General features: G+C 37.0%; 1 protein-coding gene across 4 annotated transcripts in view; it reads left to right on the forward strand.

The window, feature by feature from the left end:
- Positions 1 to 530: 530 nt before the first annotated feature.
- Positions 531 to 19488, forward strand: part of VRK2 (VRK serine/threonine kinase 2) — a 114385-nt gene continuing 95427 nt past the window's right edge. Inside the window, exons 1-2 of one of the 4 annotated variants that reach the window (XM_087863417.1) lie at positions 531 to 737; positions 2452 to 2592. In XM_087863417.1, coding sequence (XP_087719543.1) covers positions 2457 to 2592 — 136 coding nt within the window. In that variant the 5' untranslated portion in view covers positions 531 to 737; positions 2452 to 2456. Of the gene's footprint in view, positions 738 to 2451; positions 2593 to 11597; positions 11683 to 19488 lie in introns of those variants that run through there. The other 3 variants (XM_045788022.2, XM_045788020.2, XM_087863418.1) reach the window with 3 other exon arrangements.

Genomic DNA, 19488 nt, shown 5'->3' on the forward strand with positions numbered 1-19488 from the left:
AGAAAATGGAAGTTTTGTAAAGTACGTTTAGTCAAGATTATCCAACCAGTTAGTAGGTCTTGGGCAGTATGCCTCTGAGAACTGGAACACTGTCCTAGGCCTCCCGACTCATACCAGGCTTCTTGAGAACCTGACTAGCGTGACTAGCTAGTTACGGATAAGTGCTCAGTAAAGACTCGCCCACTGACTTGGAAACTTTGGGTATTGAGAGGACGGGAGACCTAAAATTCCTCCCACACAAATGCACCAAAGTGATCTGATGGCTCACCCTCCAGACTCTGGCGGGCAAGGGTGTGCGGCAATCATACAGCCCCCTTCACGATTTAGAGCCCAGTCGCTCTTCCCCTGGGCGTCTCTGGACCGCTCACGGAAGCACCGGCCGCTGGCCGTCCGGGGCTTCGCGGGCCCCTACGCCTGCGTCTCCGCCGGAGCCAGACGGCGCGGTTGCGGGGACGTCAGCGTGGGCCCCTCCGAGGGCCAGCTTGGCCCGGCCCGCCTCCCCGCGGGATTGGAGGCCCGTGGCCCCGCCCGGCCCTAAGAGCGGGCGGGAGGCGCCTCGCGCGGCCTGGCGGCGGGGGAAGCCCGGCCCGGGCCGGCCCTCTCTCGTTCCCCGTCCTGGGCGTCGGGCGGAGCGGCCCTTCTGTGTTCCGCTTCCGCCTGCCCCGCCGCGCCGCGGGAGGAGCAGTCATCGGAGTCAGCGCGGAGCCTCCCGGCCTGGGCTGGTCCCTGCTTCCGCGGTTGGTCCCTCACTTTTTCCTAACTCTGGGTGAAAGCCGGCGTCCCCTTCGACTCGCATTAGCCCAGAGCGCGAGCCGGAGGAGTTAGGCGCGGGAGGGGTCGGGTTCCGCTTTTCGGCGGCGCAGAGAGAGCTTGGGGGCGGGAAAGTAGTCTCCAGACGCCGGCGAGCTTCGCGGCGTGTCGGGCCGGGGCCGCCGTGCCCCCGGCCCCAGCCTCGGCCCGCCCAGCCCAAGCCCGGTCCTGGCACGTGTCGGGCCTCTGGACACCGACTTGTCCCCGGCAACTCGGGTTGAGCGCTTTTCACCATAGCCCTGGAAGGAACCCCAAAGCAGGGGGGCATCCGTGTTGGGGCTGGCCTTGAGAGGAGGCCGCAGCTTGCCCCTGGGAACCCCGCCCAGGATGTGCAGTTTCAGTTCTCAAGTTCTTATGCCGCGGACTTCCCTCCTAAACTGTGTTTATCCTCTTTATATTTACTCAGGATTTATGCCCTGCTGAAAGTTGTTCTTTAAAGACTGTAGGTTTCAAGTCCACAAATATGTATTGGACACCAGTATATATAAAGTATTGTTCCAGGGGAACCCCCACAAAACTACGGGAGGCATAGTTCACGTAAATTACCTGCTTGCCTCGCGGTTGTGTTAGGAGGACAGGTGAATATCGTTAGAGGTTTCCGCTGTGTTCCTCTGCTCTGAGACGCCGATGCTAAGTAAAAGATAGCAGGGCATTGGATTAAAGTAGCTGAAGGAGGGAAGCCTTATAAAAAGGAACAGAAACTTTCTCATTCAGAAAATGGAAACATCATACAACGAAAACTTTACATTAACTTTAATTTCAAAGCACTTACCAGTTAGTTTAAAAATTTGGGGGCGGGGGAATACTTAGAGGATTGCAGTTACCTTCACATTTAAATTAGCTTCAGGAAGATATATGCTGTGTGTGTGTGTTTCCCTATGCAATTTTCTCTTCCAGCTAAGTCTTTCATTGTGAAATTCACAAACCTTTCTACTCCTGTAAATGAATCATCTCTAAAGCATGGCAGTTTTCACTTTGGTGAGGGTGGGGAAGACACAGGGTATAGAGAAACAAAGACGCGGGGTCTAAAGAAACAAAAGAGTAGTGCGTCGGCCCTGAAAATGCACGTGGCCTTGTGCTCTGAGAAGTTACATCTCCATGAAAATTACGGGCTTACTTAACAAATATTTCCTGAGTACCTGCTCTGTGTCACTGATGTGACTGGCTGTGCTTGGTGATACTTATTGCCCTTGTCCATGTTTTCCTCATCCAAAGCGGTATTCTCTCCTAGTGACCAAAGACCTCAACTTTGATACTTAACATTCTCAATGAAAGGAGTATTTGCATGTATAGGAAATTTAGTTTCTCTTTGTCATCAAGAGTTGTAAACTCATTTCTTAGGGTATATTCTGCACTGTTAGTAGGTATTAAAGATTCCCCTAAATGAATTTTGGACAGGTTAAGTGAAGTTCAAAAGGTTTGTTTGTTTTTTAATATCAGTCCTTCTTGCATTTCAATGTTGTATGAGAAATTCTGATTTGAATATAGTGTGTGGGCTTTCCCAAGTCCTGTTGACCTCATAATCCTAATTTGTAGGAACCTGGAAAAGTGCCCCATAGAAGACATTTTGAGAAATGTATTTTAACTGGACTTTTTGTTGTTTTTATTTTCAATGACTTATCTCAACCTTTCTGCCAACAGAAGTGATGCCACCAAGAAGAAATGAGAAATACAAACTTCCTGTTCCGCTTCCAGAAGGCAAGGTTCTGGATGATATGGAAGGAAAACAATGGGTGCTGGGCAAAATGATTGGTTCTGGAGGATTTGGACTGATCTATTTAGGTAAAGTATGTTACCAAATATTCTTGTATATGTGATGGGAACTGTGATCACTTAGTATTTTAAAAATTGGAAACTTTGAATTACAATAGATTCATAAATGTACTTTATTAAGTAAATGAGGATCATTAATGTTTATCGGAATGTCTGGTTTAAGACACAACTGACTCCACTCTTTGCTGTCTGTGTTTTTCTGAATGACTCCTAGAAGTCCTTCCAAAGCCTAGTTACAAAGTCCACCAGATAAATATTAATGTTCTTTTTTGAGAGTATGTTTTCCTGGAAACATTGCTTTTTATAGCTCAGAAACTACAGCTGTATAAATCCAAACACTCTGTGAATCTTAACCATTAATATTTGAGTAATACAGGGTTGTGGTCATTTCTTAACTAGGCTTCACTAAAGAATTGAGTCTTAATACCTTGAGGCATCTGTTGTGTGGAATGAATGGACTTCTCTCCTGTGCATCGAGATGGTACTAGTTATTTGCCATCCTTGATAAATGAGAAAATAGACACTCAAAATTGTTTTTTGTGTTCTTCGGTACAGATAAAGAACTCTAGTTGAATATATTTTTACACTACATTTAAAAATTTTTAAATTACACTGAATTTAAAAGGATCATTCCGGGCTACCTTAAATCTGTAGTTTAATGATCAGAACTATCCATTACATGACTGGATTTAATGAATAAAATAAGATAAATATTAGTGATTAAAAAAAAATTACCCTCAAGGATAAATTCTCCTAAATGGATTGACTCATTACATCTGTTCTTACAGGAGTTTAAGAAGCTGGTAAAAGACCTCCACTGGGGGAATCTTGGATTCCTCATTAAACATTTCAGACGGTAGGGAAGCAAAGACTTTCCCTCCCTCTCCTAGGTTTGAGAGCTGGGTTTATGAAATAAACTGACAACAGGAGAAAAGCTACACCAATTTACTAGTTTTTAATGTTATGTGCATGGGGATATCACAGTAAAAAAAAGTGAATACCCCAAAAAGCAGTGAGAGTTGAGAACTTATACACTGTCTTAATAGGGGAAAGAGAGAGGGGATGGAGGTCGCTTAAAGGACAGTAATGATCTATAGGAAAGATGAATGGGCCTTTAGGAGAATAGATGGGGGATATGTTAGTTTGTAACAGGGCTTGTCTGGGAGTGGTGTCAACTTCTAATGTCCTGTGATAAGAGTAGTTTTTTTCTGGTGGTGAAACTTCCCTGGAGGGAGTTTATAGCGATTGAGTCTTTTTTGGAGGATCTGTCTTCATGCAAATAAAGGGAGTTCAGAGAAAGCCCCTTCCTTTTCAGGTACCCTCAGCCTGAAATAATCCTTATGCCGAAGAGGCAGAGTTTAGAGTTTCATATTTCACCACCTTCACAGACCTGTTTCATGGATCACAATGGTTAGAGCTCCTTTTTTGATGGAATTGTCATTTTGAACCAATGCATGAAATTCGGTAAAGAGATAACTCCTTATTAATCATCTTGGTGTCTAATCAAGTTGGGAAGATAAAACCAACACACACCTTTAAAATGTATGGGTTAGAGAACAGTTTCCTCATCGAAAGACTTTGAACTTCCTTGAAAAATGTTATGATTCTGAGTAGTAGGTTGACAGTGCCGTAAGCAGCGCTGTTCAGGAGAAGGGTAATGCAAGCCACTTACGTAATTTAAAATTTTCTAAGAGCAACATTCAAAAAAGTAAAAAGAGATGAAATTTATTTCAATTATATATATTATTTAATCCAATATATCTAAAATATTCCAACATGTTATCAATATTTTAAAAAAAAATTATTTCTAGCTACAGTCTTTAAAATCCAGGATATATCTAGTCACATTTCAGGAGCTCAATAGCTACTTGGAGCTTGTGGCTGCCTTTTAGATGGTACAGGTAAAGACCATAAGAGTATACATAGAGTCCACAGAGAGTAGATTTCCCCATAGAATTAGTGTTGACTGAGACTTTGAATTAGTGAATCCTCTTGTGTAGCAAAGAGCTAGGATCTCTAGTATACTTGACTCAAAGTCAGAGATAGGGAGTTGAATAAATTTCTGTTGTCTCTGAGCTATAACCTTGGCTCTCATGGCTTACCAGTTATACTTTTAGACGTCTAATCTTTGAATTATTTGAGTAATTTCAAAGAAATACAGAAAAGCATGGGTTGTAATGATCTTATTCCTTTTCTTTTTTAAAATGTAAATATATAAAATGTTAATATGTATTTAAATTTAAGTGTATTTTAAAAATTAAGTATAGGTCTATACACATATACATACATTCACTACTTGTGTGGTTCCTGTTGTGAAAATGAAATTTGGTCAGGCATGTGATCTCTTTGTCCCTATTTAAATACAAAAAAGTCTTTGCTTCTTTCCGTCTAAGTATATGTCACATATTTTTTACTTATTTTTTCTCCTTACCAAAGTATTTGTTTTACAACACTTTTTTTAAAGACTTATTTACTTATTTTAGAGAGGAGAGAGAGAGAGAGAGCATGAGCAGGAGGGGAATAGGGAGAGGGAGAGAGAATCTCAAGCAGACTCCACTCTAAGCATGGAGCCTGATGCCAGGCCAGATCTCATGACCCTGAGATGATGACCTGAACCGAAACCAAGAGTCCTATGCTTAACTGACTGTGCCACCCAGGCGCCCCGTTTTACAACAGTTATTAAGGTTCCGTATGTTATACTGTACACTCCACTATCTGATTGTTAGAACCTGGATCCTGGGAATACTAGCCAATGCATGCCACTGGGGAAAGATTTTAAAGAAATGTTTAGCTATTTTGAGGTAGAGGCTCCATGCTTCAGAGTATAAAATAAAGCTGTGTGTTCCAAATGTTGTCAGTGTTCCATCCAGAGTGGCACTTGTAAATCATAGGATCAGCTCTTTAATGAGATGCCATCAGCAATCACTTCATTGAGCTTAGTTTTTACTGATTATTTTCAAAAGCCATCTAAGCAAATTCATATGAAATTGTATCATATTTTTTGCACTTTACCATGTTTCTCAGCATTTCCTGTATATAAGTGAAGAAATTCAGGTTTTCCTTAACACTACTTTTGTGTCTCGCTACTTTCTTTCTTTCTAGATAAACTGTTTCGGCAGACACTTCCTCAGTGTTTTTTGCCTGAGGCTGGGAAGAAACCCACCACCTTGTCTAACTCATTGTGCATGTCCAGCTGTCCTCTAGCTTTGAGATCAGTAGCCAACGCCTTTCAGGAATCATCAGCTGAGAGTCAAGGGGAAGGGACAGGGAATTTTGGTATTTGCTCTTGACAAATAATGTGCCTATAGCATTAGAAATAGTTGTAAGATGGAAAAGGAAGGTCTGAATACAAGAACCAAGCCATGGTTCTTTCTTTGTATATGAGAAGAAGGGGTGGGAGGAGGAAGCTGGTTCAGGGAATGGAAAAATTGCTGTCATTTTAGTATCAACTAAGTGAAAAAGTTTCTAAACTTCCAGGGAAGGAGAGAGAACTGAGTCTGAATTCCTCTTTACTGCCAGGTGCGACACAGAAGCAAGCAAACGAAGGGAGAATTGCATGAATGAGGGCATGGGTTTTAGTGTTAGGCAAATCTGGATTGAATTCTGACCTAAGACATTTAGAAACTGAATGACTTCTACCTAGTCACAAGACTTTGTTTCTGTTCTGTATCACTGAGATAATAATAATTGTGAGGATTAAATGGAGTAATGTTTTTAAAGAACTTGGAGCTTAGTAAGCACTTAAATGTAATTTATTTATGTGTTTATTTAGAAACTCCTATCCTCATTGATTACCTGAATCCCAGGTTCAGTGTCTGGTCCACAGGGGATGAGGATGGTGACAAAGACATCCATTGGAGGGATTTTCCATTTATCCTGGCCCTGGATTGTAATAGATTTGGCTACCGATGTCATAAAGTAAGAACATAGAGAATGCCATTGGAAGCCTATGACATTTTACTTACTGACCTAAATATTTTTACCCCTAAAATTTATAGTAGTAGCCATGATGATATAGTAAAAAGTTCTCATTTAAGTTGAATCTCATGTACTTCAGATGGAAGATACTGGGTTTCAGAAATTAGTAAAAAAAAAAAAAAATCAAGATAAAGTTATCTGTAATAAACTTAAGCTGAATTCCTTTGAAGGTTTATATGAGTAAAAACAGAAATGATTTATCTGCAGAAGTTTTAGTTTTTTGAAGTTGGGCATAGCGATGACCAGTTAGCATCTTTGGAATATCAAGCACAGAGTAGATGTTCAGCAGTTATTTGCCTGAGAGATTGAGACTGAGGTTGGGATATTCAACCTACACAAGCCAGTCTTCTTTACTCCCTTCCATAATTACAGACGTCACCCCTTAATTCCAGCCTGTAATCTTACAGAGTACTCTTAGTTGCAAAATAACTGAAACAGTTATTATGACATCATCTGTTGGAATCTATGCGTTATTGCCATAACTCAATAGCATTATTTTTTATAAAGAGTTACACATTATTATAACTAAAATTAAACTCTGGCAAAGCCTTAAGATCAAATCACTTATCCATGGATAAATGTGCAGACTTTATCTAGGTGATGGTCATCCATTTTTGGGGGTCATGTTTTCAGATTAGTTCCATTTTGCTTTAAACACATAGAAGAAATCTTTTTTTGAAGGGGGGTGAAGCACCAGGGTAGCCTAAGTAGGATTTTTAGGAGTTATCAAAGTTTAACTCACTTATTGATAAGGAAACAGACTTCTATTTTTGAAAAAAATAGAAAAGATGATTTATGCGTGTGTAGTTTTTACTTATTTCACTTTTTTGTCCACAGTAATGGATTCATTGTGAAGGTATGTAGAATAATGTTCAGAAGAGCCCAATGATAATGCAGCAGAGTGGAGTTACTGGAACACTTAATGCTTTATTATACATCGCTCTATTAAGTGTTATTTGGCAGTGTCTTCTACAGAAGGCTTTGGGATAAACAGTTAGTCCTCTCTGACAAAATGTAACATTATGGTGCCACTAGTATTGTAACTAGAAAATTTTGCAAACAATACTGTGGGGATGAAAAGAAGAAGGAAATAAACATGAAATAGGGAGAACTTGTACTAGAAACTGTAGTATATATGATAAAGTAATTATCAGATGAAGGTGTAGAAAGAGATAATCACAAGATGAAGGAAATCACTGGGATTTTGTGTATTTAATGCACTTGTTAGGCCTTTACACAAGAAAAAGAAGTCTGTAAGAGATGTGTTTTAATTTTGTATCTGCTGTCCACAGGCTATTTGAATTTTTAGAGAAAGAGGAGTGTTCATGTGCCTATGAGTTAAGAAATCTAAATATTTACAGAAGTTTGGGTTCTTTGTATGAAAAGGGAGAGTTCTTCTCAGGCTTAGCTTTTGCTTGTCTTTTTTATTTTGTTAAGTGTCTGATCTTCTTTTTAACATATATTATGGTTCTTCATTTTCAGCATTTTTACTTTCAAACTCTTTTGCCTTCAGGGAAGATTTACAAACTGCTGCATTCTTCTTTGATTTATACACTATGCTTCTTCTACTGAACCTGTTACTATCTTGTAACTGTTTATAGTGGTCAAGGTTTTAAAATTTTGAAACCTATTGCTATAGGGAAATTTCTTCTTCTTGAAATGAGCTCACCTCTATTGCCACACAATAAAAGAATTCTCAGCTTTTGAGGGTTTCTGGCTTCCTTATGAAATATGGATAGACTTTGCTTCTGAAGTGTTTTGTTTTGTTTTTTTTCCCTTTCAATGTGGAAGAAGAGGAATAAATAGTAGGTATGGTCTTTCTTTTAAAACACAGGAATACCCATGTTTATAAAATAAAGGAGAGGCAAATTAAACTCTGAAGCTCTAGATGTGAGAATAAACTAGAAAATAGCCATTTGGATGATGAAAAATTGTCCACCGTTCACACTTACCTATACACAAGTGTTTATAGATTTTGTACTGCTTAGGTTCTTGGTGTTGCAATTAATACTTCTCCAGAACGTTTGTCCTTTGTAACTCCAATACATGGACTGAGTACACTATACAATATTCTACATGAAAGAGTGTTGTAGGAGAAAACTCATCAATTATTTTGAGACAATTGTTGAAGGTTTCCACTGCTTCTTTTAAAAGGATGGACTTCAGTTAGTTAGACTTTTCTTTCATGTCTCCAATCAAGTAATCCTTGAGGAAAATGCTTCTGTAGAAAGACATCCATTGAAGGCCAGAAACATCTACAGATGCAATGTGATCCCAAGCAATGAAGCATGTGGCCCTCCATTGGCATTATATGATAACAGGAGGATCTTCTGGCAGAAGAGCTGACTTTTGCTGCGTTCTGCATGCTGCCCCTCCAAACCCATCTTTGATTGGCACCTATGCCCTATTGAAACTGGCATCACACCTTCTGAATGGGCACAGTGCCAGGCTAGCAGATGGGTATGGGCAAAAGCATGCCAGAAACCCAGTATGTGCATCAAGTTTAAGTATTAGGGGCCCAAACTCTCATCCAGGGATATAAAAACTGCAGTCTGTTGAGAGCTTTTTGTGCTTAAGGTTAAAGGACATGCCATTTCTACTCCAGCTTAGAGGTTGATTAATTTTGAAAGTCAAACAGGAGCTCCCGTGGCTGTGTCAGGCACAATTCTGTCTTTGGTGAATGAGAATTACTACTTCATGTAGGGAAGAGAAAGTATTGTAATGAAGTTTCCAATGAGAGTTTCTCTCCTGCAAGTGCCTCCAGCACTTAAGCAGCATGCATTCAGTGGAGATGAATATTTCTATGCTCCAGCAGAGCCAGGTGCAATCAAAGCCAGATCTTCAACCTGCTGCAGTAAAGAACCCTAAATTTAGAAAGGGCAGGCAAAGTTGGGAAGAACTCCTCGGTGGCAGCTCTCACCATGAGTTGATGAAGCTTCACAAAAGTGTATAAAGGAGATGAAGGAAAAAGTCCAAACAAAAAACCTTCAGAGTACTTCAGCCTAAAACCCAAAGATCTTCAGCAAACCAAAGGAAAAAGTTTAGTCCTTTATCCCCAACGTAGAAATCTCCTGAATTTTATATCAATAAAAACTTAGTTTACCAAAATCTTAGAATCAACTTAATGCATAAGTAACAAAGTTTTCTATTCTAACATTTATTTCATTGCATGTCTATCATGTATATAAACTTCACTTCTTGAATAATGGATTTTGCATAAAATTGAGTTCTAAATATCATATTCCTTATGATCGTCTCACACCAACTACAGAACTGGGCAAAAAAAAAAAAATGGGGGAGCATCATTCCTTGTGATCACTTTAATCATATCCCCTAAATGCTCTTAAATTTACAGGAATGCCTATAAGGCCAGCTGTGGCCGAGAGGAGCTTTTCCTAATCGCCTTATAGCCATTGCCTTTTCTTTTCCACTGTGTAAACTTTATCTGTGGAACAGATTCCATGAGACCGTTGTGAATACTTCAGCGTATTCAAAACATATAACTGCCACAAATTAAACTACTAAAACTAAAGCTGGTGCATTGTAACTGCCAAGTAAAGCTGGCACGTCCCTCTGTCAGACTGCGGGAGAGTATGCCATACAGTCCTCAGAAAACACAATTCATCCAGAAGCACTCTTGTCACTTGCTCTGATATTAAAACAGAGAAAGTGACATTAATTAAAGAAGTGACATGAGCCAACAAAGGCAATGAAATTCTAAGCTTTGGCTCATGTGCAGACCTTATTCCAACTTACTCTGCTGAGGTATTGTGGCCATTTCTGGAGTAGCGTGGCTACTTTCCCCCTTCCTCCTCTCGTCTCCCCATTCGGAAACATCATTTGCAAGCAGCTAAAATTTTATATCCAAGGTTGGACTAGCCAGTTGGGGCACTGGTAGTCGTTGCAGGGTTTCCCAGAATAGTAGTGTGATGGCATGGGCTGCATTTCCTGCACTCGGTATCTGCATGAGAACAACAACAACTAGAGGCAGAGGAGAGCTGGTCTAACAAAAAGGCAAGCAACAGCTAAACGGAGCAGAGTACCTACATGTGGTAGACTGGGAGCTTAGGGGAGTCTGGTGCCCGGATGGGACGTGAAAACAAATGGTGGCTGGTGGCCCTTAGGAAAATTCTAACGTGTGGAAGAGGCAAGCATGGGAGTATCCACCACTTTCCTCTCTTTGTTTCCCTGGTGTGTTCTTTCATGGTGCTTGTCTTGTGGTTTCATAGGGTTACTATTGGTGTACTCTTGTATTCACACCCTCCCCCCCCCCCCAACGCTAGATTATAAACTCCTTGCAGGCCTTCTCTCTGAGTGCCAAAGCAAGGCCTTGCATTTGATAGTTTTTCAAAAATGATTGGGGAAATTAACTCTAGAACTAGTCTGTTATGGGGAAAAAAAATTTGCCCAACAACTAAGTTATTGGAGATGACATTTTGTGCTGTATGTACTATAACATGCAGTATGTGTGTCAGGCCCTGTACTTTAAGATTTAGAGACATTATTTTGTATATTTTGGGAGGAACCTTCTTTTCAAGGTTATTTTTAAAATATAAGAAGCCATGTACTTAATCCATAGATTATAGGATTTATTGGGAGAAGTCTACTTTCCTAGTGCATAGTGTCAGGAGTTAAAGAATGCTCTTTGTATTGAAGACAGTTTTGTATCTAGAACAAAACAATTCTGAGTAGCATTTAATTGAATTCATCCGGAAGCACCTAATAGCAGACCTAACAGCAAGTATAAACTTTTGTGGAGGAAATGGATGGATGTTGTTTGTTGTTAAATGGATTGATTTGTGGGCATGTAACATGCGTAAGAAATCTGCTTTTCAAAGAATGTAAACACAACTTTAACAGAAAATAAATTATTGGAATTTCTTTTAATTCAAGTGAATGAAAGGTTTGATTAAGAGTTTTGTACATAGTCAGAAGCTTTTGTTATGGTTTCTGGGTATAGGTATTTTATATTTGAGATCAGGAATTTTCTGTCTGTGTAATTAGTCATGAGGTTTAATGTACATTTTTCATATCAGGCAGACAATGGCTTCAAAGAGACAGCAATGCTGCAAAGGAGCAAGAAAAGAAGGCCAAAGTTGACACACACAGAGGCAAAACAGTGTAAGAAAAATCAACACGTTTTGCAAAATCAATCATTGAAAATGTGTCAGTGTTCAGGAGACTGTCTTTAATTTGCAATCCAAGTGAAAAAGAGTATTTAAATATGAGAGGCAGTATTATTGAGCCCAGCATGCCTGCTACCACTTGTTTGACTAGCTCAGAATAGAACACTGAGAGGCAAGGGCTCAAAGTTAAATGAACATTTATACATTTTAAAATCAAATGAAAGATTCAGAGTATATTCATGAATTAAATTTTTTTTTCAGAACCCTAAATTTAATCAGCTGGAATTACTTTTAAAGTGTCATTCTATTTAACTTTTGGGAATGATGAATTTGCCTTCTAATAGGGATGCTGTATTTTATCATGAAGATGAAACAAACTGTCTTTTGTTAATTATTCCCCGGAGACACTGGCCATTTTTCTCATCTATGCTCAATGTGGAGTAAAAGCAGCTTTCCCCAAATTTATTTCAAGCAAGAGCAATTGGAAGCTACAACGTGTGTGAAAGGCTCAGGGAGAGCATAGCTTCCATTGTAGGTGTTCTGAGTGCCGCCTAATGACATTCTTAGAGGTAATGTTACCAAAGCCTCACTCAGGAGCCCATGAACGGAGAACATAGAAAAGTAGAAAAGAATGAAAGAGCGAATGTGCAGTAAAGAGTAGCAGATGAGTCATAATGTGTCTGTGGCGTCTGATAACTGCCCCCGATAGTTCTTGCAATCTTTTTTAGGAAATCGTTATCAGCATCAACTACTACTGAAATCTTTCACGTAATGCGTGCCAAGCTCTGTGTTAAATGCTTTATGTGCACTATTTCATTTAATTCTCCCAATAAACTAGTAAGGAAGGTATGGAGGCTTAGGGGGAGGTTAAGTAATTTACTTGCATGCCACAGTTTTAATAATTGTTTGCATCTGCATTTGAACTCAGGTCTCTTTGCTCTACTGATTAATGTCCTTTGTCAAAGAACACTTTGAATTTATTGCTAGCCAGAGAAAATAGTTGCAAATGACATGCTTTTGACATGCTCATTTCTAAAATAACCGTGAAATATCTAATTGATAGTATTGGCAGCTAATTTAAGAAATCTGTTAGTGACGAGGCTGATAATGGTGTCATTTTCATTCAGATTGACAACTTGAGGTGTAGAGCATCAGTGATATGTTTTTAATATTAAGTTCACAAAATCTGTGGAAGAACATCTGATATTTATAGTAAAGCTAATGCTAAGAACTGGAAAAATACATTAAGAATGTACTACACTTAGGTCAAACAATATTTTTGTGAAAAAAAAGTGAGAATAGTCAACCAATAGTGCATACAAATTAATAAGGAAGATTTGGTGGATTTTTTGCTTTTTGAAAAATGAGTAATTTTATGCATTTGTTTTGAGTCTAATAAGCAGCAGGAAGATCAAAAGAAGCCTCTTTAAATCCCTATGATACAATTTTAAATAAGCACCATGTAAAAATAGATACGTTAACAAATATTGGATTGTTCGTGACCATGTCTTCTTTTTATTGGATAGTAAAGATACACTATTGAGAAAAGTAGGTCTTTTAAGGGTAAGACAAAATAAAAATTCAGATAAGTGGAATCTTGATAAAGAGTATGTTTTCATACAGAATTTGTTCAGATACCAAGATACTTCTTTTTTAACAGAAGTGTAGTTTTTAGAAAATTAATTTAATTCCTTCAAGATAATAATATATAATAGTGATTTATTATAAATCTCTAATTGTTTTAGTAAAAAATGGTAACATTTCATGCAGAATCCTATCTTTAGGTGTTTTTAGTGGAAAAGAGATATTTAAAAGGCATTGCAATGCTAGTTTTTATGCTAGAATCCCTTTTTCTTTGGAGTATATACGTAGCAAGGGAAAGGATGAACAAGATATAATATTACATTAGAATATTTGTTTTTGAGCACTTATGGTGATATGGGGTTTCTTGAAAATGGAAGAAAAGCTATTCATTATACTTGATCTTGTTTCTATTGAAAGATCACGTGTTCCAATTCTATCATAGATCTCCAGTGTCAAATGGATTACAGTTGAGAATGAGCATTAGTTATGTAAACCTTCCATCTTACAATGTGTTAGGGAGATGGTAAAGGAAAAGTAGGAAGACCCATTTAAAAAATCCCCACATGATACATTTCAAGAAAAATGAGAAGAAAGCAAAAGAATTTGTATATCTAATGAGCAAATATCACCATGCGATGAAAAGGTGAAGAAAAAATTTGTGTAGACTCTATAATATCAGAATATCTACTCCAGCAGAAAGCTTTTGAACAAGTATAACTGTTCAGAAATTTAGCATAACATAAATTAGAATGCATTATGGAGTATTTGTGAAAATAGAGGTTTTTATTGGGAGAAGGACATTTAAGTTCTTTCTGACCCTGAAATTCTGTGAGATCCTAAATGTTGTGGAGATACTGAAACATGAATAGAGGCTTTACAGAAAGAATTGACTCAGCTGAGCAAAAATTAGTTGTACTGTTAATGAACAAGCAAAGCAAATCTGCATCAGAAATGACCTAAAGAGATCATCAAGAAGAGAAAATAATAGCACTATTATCTGTCTGTGTACTATATCTTTGGACGATAAGAATATCACATGAAAAGGTAAAGACCTACAAAATGGAGACCGTAATTAAAGAGAGAAAGATTTCCCTTACTTGAAACCTAATTTCATTATGAGTATTAGTGTCTCAAAAAGTGAGGATGGGGCTAAAGTTCTTACATAGTAGGTTTTTGAACAAAATACAAATTTTTACAGTATGATCTTAGGAAAGAAGGTCAAGAACTATGATAGCCCTTAATTCATAGGCTGAAAATACAAAGATATCCTGATAGCTAAGAGAAGTATGGCTTATCATTCCAGTATACTATACTATCTGGCCAACTTAAATGTCTCCTAAGAGATAGGAGGGAGCATTTGAGGTCTTAAGAAATCTGAAATCATTTTATAACAGGTTAGCATGAAGATAAAGTACACTTGAAAGTATATAATTGAAAGAGACTTATAAGAAGTAAATGAGTTAAAATATTAGAAGATCTGATGATACAAAGTACAACCAGTTTAGTAAAAATTGTTATGAACATAGAATTTTATAATGCAATCCATATTTTTTAAAGTAGCTTAATAAACCATGGTTAGGAATTATGGAGTTAAAAGTTAAACAAAAAAAGGTTGAATTACACAACAATCCTTCAAGCACGCTCAAAATGTATCTAGTTAGTAATAATGAAAATATTTGAATTAGAGTGTATCAGTGTTGGGTGTTTGAGAAATAGGTAAATGAATCATAAAATAATCTACCATAAAATGAAGTAAAATATGAAGCATGTACCACTACCAGTAAGGAATCGGCAAAGAAGCACAAAGAAGAGTAACAATAATATACATTTACAGAGCATTGGATTATAGTACAATTGCCAATTACTGTATTAGATAAAAACAGTCTGAAATCCTTTTGAGTATTATTGCCAAAAATCCCTTATCAGTTGTCAAAAGAGAAGTACTTTATTTTTTAAAAGATTTTATTTATTTAATTTATTTGAGAGAGAGAGAGGGAGCAAATGAGCACGGGGAGGGGCAGAGGAGGAGGGAGAGGGAGAGAGAATCTCCAGCAGACTCTGTGATGAGCGCAGAGCCTGACATGCGGTTGGTTTTTAGGACCCTGAGACCTGAGCTGAAATCAAGAGTCAGAAGCTTGACTAAGCCACCCAGGCACCCCACCCCGAAAGAGAAGTACTTTAAACAATAAAATATACCTTAAAGGATCAAAGTTTTTCATGTCCATGTAAATAAAGAGTAAAATAAGCAGTTTTTTTATTTTGCTTTGTTTACATTCAATAGTAAAATCATTAAAAGAGCTAAACAAGGACATTATAGAATGACAGAAATTTTTAATAAAGTGAAAATGTAATGATAGAATTTAATATGACCAGAATGCTACTGTTTAAGCTTAAAAGAAAAATGAGAAAAGAAAATGTAGCGGACATTTAGTAAGAAATTATTACAAGTGTAGTTATGACTGATGGTGTTACAACCAAACTCAGAAGGTGACAAGTCAGTTACTGGTGGGTTTTTGCAGTTGTCTCTAATGGAGCCTGGTCCACAGGTGAGATGGGCAGAGGCTGTGGTCCCTCCACCCATGTTGCAACCTGAGCATTTCTGCTTTGATCTGTGTATCAAGCTTTTGAGGAGCATTCTATTACTAAAAGAGTTTGAAGATAACTGATTGTGCTATAATATTTAATAAGCTACAAAGCTGAATATGCAATTAATAAATTATTTATATTTGGAGGGGATTTAATAGCCCTATAGAGAATAAGCATTTTTTTTTTACCAACTATATAGGAACTCATTTTAAAATTTAAGTGTGTTGTGATTTAGTAAATATTTTTAAAAATGAAATTTTTATATGTCATAGTCCTGGGATTCACTGCTGGAAGTAAATACTAGAATCAGCTTGCTTGTTCTGTTTTGGTCTTCTCCCCGGCATTCTGCCTCCAGTTTCTATATATTCAAGTTGTTTATTTGAAGTCCCACCTTCCACTTGAAGCCTACTGTTGTTATCCTTTCTGTATTTTCTGCTAACGTTGTACATTGTATATTTGTTTTCAAAACCATTTTTGCCTCTTTTTGTCTTTAAGCATGTTCTACTTCATATTATGATTGTATATTGTATCTTGTTAATATTATTTTAAAATTGATGCAGAGAAAAATTGAAAAAATTTTCATCTGTGTACGTCTCTTTCGATTTTACTGTACCACAACAGTTAGGGTACAGAACAGGTTCATCATCCCTAAAATCTTCCTTTAGTTACACCCTTTCCTTAGCTCTAACCAGTGGCAACCAAGGATCTTTTCTCTGTCACTAAAATTGTCTTTTTAAGAATGCACAGAATTCCTGCCAATGGGATCATACAGCATGTAACCTTTTGAGATTGGATTTTTTTCACTTACTGTAGTGCGCTTGAAATTCATCCAAGTTGTGCATGTCTGTACTTCATTTCTTTTTATTGCCAAGTAGTATTGTACTGTATGGCTTTACCACACTTTGTTTGTTGTGCCACTGAAGGACATTTGGATAATGTGATTCCTTCAACTTTGTTCTTTTTCAAAATTATTTCCTCTCTTCTAGTTCCTGCCTCTCTGTATACATTTTTAAATCAGTTTACCTGTATTTATTAAAACAAAGCAAAACACAAAACTTTGCTGAGATTTTGGTTGGCATTGAGTTAAATCTAAAGGAATTTGGAGAGAATTGACCTTTTTAATATGTGGAGTGTTCCAATACAGTATGTTTCTCCATTTCTTTAGCTCTTTTATTTCTTTCATCTGCATTTTATAGTTTTTAGCATAATTGGTCCTGTACATGTACTGTTAGGTATATATGAAAGTTTTGTTTTTCTTTCTAAATTTTTGGCGCTATTGAAAATGGCATTGTTTTTGTAATTTTGGTTTCCAATTGTACATTATTAGTGTATAGAAATACAATTAATTTTTGCATGTTGACCTTATCTCCCATGACCTTCGTAAACTTATTTATTCTAGGATTTTTTTTCAGATTGTTTGGAGTTTTCCGTATGGATAATCATGCCTTCTGCAAACAGGGACCGCTTTATTTCTCCCTTTCCAATCTATATGTCTTTTCTCTATTTTTCCTGACTTATTGCACTGGTCATGACTTCTAGTACTTTATTGAATAGGAATGGTGATAATGGATATCCTTGACTTGTTCGCAGTTTTGGGGAGGACACTTTTGGCCTCTCATCATTTAGTATGGTGTTGACTATAGTTTTGTGGGGTTTTTTTGTAGATAGGCTTTATAAAGTTGTGGAAGCTCTACCCTTGTATACTGAAAGGTTTTTTGTTTTGTTTTTTCATGAATGGGTATTAAATTTTGTCAGATTTTTTCTGCATCAGTTATAATTGTGTGTTTTTTCTTATTCAGACTTCATATGGTGAATAACAGTAGTTTCCTTTTATTTATTTATTTATTTTTTGTATCAGTGTCATGAGGGCCATTGGTCTGTAGTTTTCTTTTTCTTTTTCCTACAGATTTTGCCTGGTTTTGATTTCAGGGTAATGCTGGATTCATAAAATGGATTGTGAATTATTCCCTCCTTTTCTGCTTTCTGGAAGTTAATATGTGGAATTGGTATTATTCCTTTTTTAAATGTTTTGTAGAATTCTGTGAAGTCTTTGGACTTAGAGATACTTTTTTTCAGAAGTTTTGTGGTTTTTTTTTTAATTTGATTTTACTTTCATTAGTAGTTTTAGGACTAATTTGGTTGTTTTCATCTTAGGTAACTTTTGGTAGTTTGTGGTTTTTAGGGAATTGCTCCATTGAATCTAAATTGTCAAATTTATATGTGTAGAATTGTTCATGAGTATACTTTTAATGTCACCAGTTTCTATAGTGATGTTCCCTCTTTCATTCCTGGTATAGATTATTTTTATCTTTCTCTGTTTTTTTGTTTTTGTTTTTTTGTTTTTTGGGTTTTTTTTGTCAGTCATGATATGGGTATATCAATTTTACTGAGCATTTCAAAGAAACAGCCCTTGGATTCATTGTTTGACTCCATTATTTTTCTGTCTCAATTACATTGATTACTGTTTTGTCTTTATTATTACCTTCTGCTTGCTTTAGGTTTAGTTTGCTCTTTTTCTGATTTCATTAGGTAGAAACTTATTTGAATCTTTCTTCTTTTGTAACGTAAGTATTTCATGCTACAGTTTCTTTCTAAGCCCTTTTGGTGGCATCCTAACATTCCGATAATGTTGTAATTGTCTTACATATTACCACTGTATTCATTGAAAATCCTCCAGACCATATTATAATTTTTACTTCAACTACGAAATATATTTTAACTGAAGAGAATCATAATCCATTACATTTCCCCAGGTATTCACCATTTTTAAATCTTTTATTCTCAATAGTGTGCATTTCCTTGTACATTTTCTTTTTTTCTGAGTATCTTTCTCTAGCAATTCTTACATAGCAGGTCTGCTGGCTATGGATTCTTTCAGTTTTTCTTCACTTGAGAACGTCTTTATTTTGCCTTAATTCCTGAAGAAGTTTTGGTGGATATTGGATTGACAGCTTTTTTTTTTCCTTCAATAATTCAAATGTGTTGTGACACTTCCCTCTGGTCTTCATGGTTTCTGATGAAAAATCCAGTCATTTGAGTCATGTTCCTCTCTAGTTAATGTATTGTTTTACTCTGGCTCCTTTCAAGATTTTTCCATTTTTAGCTTTCGGCCCTTTGATTAGATGTATCTGGGTATTGATTTCTTTAAGTTTATTCTGTTGGGGATTCACTGCATAGTCAGTTTTTATATATATAAAACTTGGAATGTGTCAGTCTTTATTTCACCAAATATTTTTTCAGCACCACACTCTTCTTTACGTCTGTGACTCTGACACCATGAGTGTTAAAATGTTTTATTGTTGCCTGCAGGGTCTTGATGCTCTATGCAGTTTTTCTGTATTCTATCTTGCTGCTTTTCAGGTTGGGTAACTTTCTATTGGTCCATCATCAAATTCAGTGTTTCTTTCACATGTCATCTCCATAATTCTGTTGAGCTCATTCATGAATTTCTTTTTTTCTTTTAATATTTGGTCATTGTATTTTTCAATTCCAAAAGTGCCATTTGATTTTTCTTTCTATCTTCTTTGTTTTTACTGCACTGATATGTTTCCATTTGTGCCAAATGTATTTGCCTTTACTTGGTGGAGCATTTTTGTAATAGCTTCTTTAAGGTCTTTGTCAAATAGTTCCA

This window comes from Ursus americanus, chromosome 7 (assembly GCF_024610735.1).
Source record: "Ursus americanus isolate L20-20 chromosome 7, mUrsAme1.1.p, whole genome shotgun sequence".
NCBI classification, from domain to species: domain Eukaryota; kingdom Metazoa; phylum Chordata; class Mammalia; order Carnivora; family Ursidae; genus Ursus; species Ursus americanus.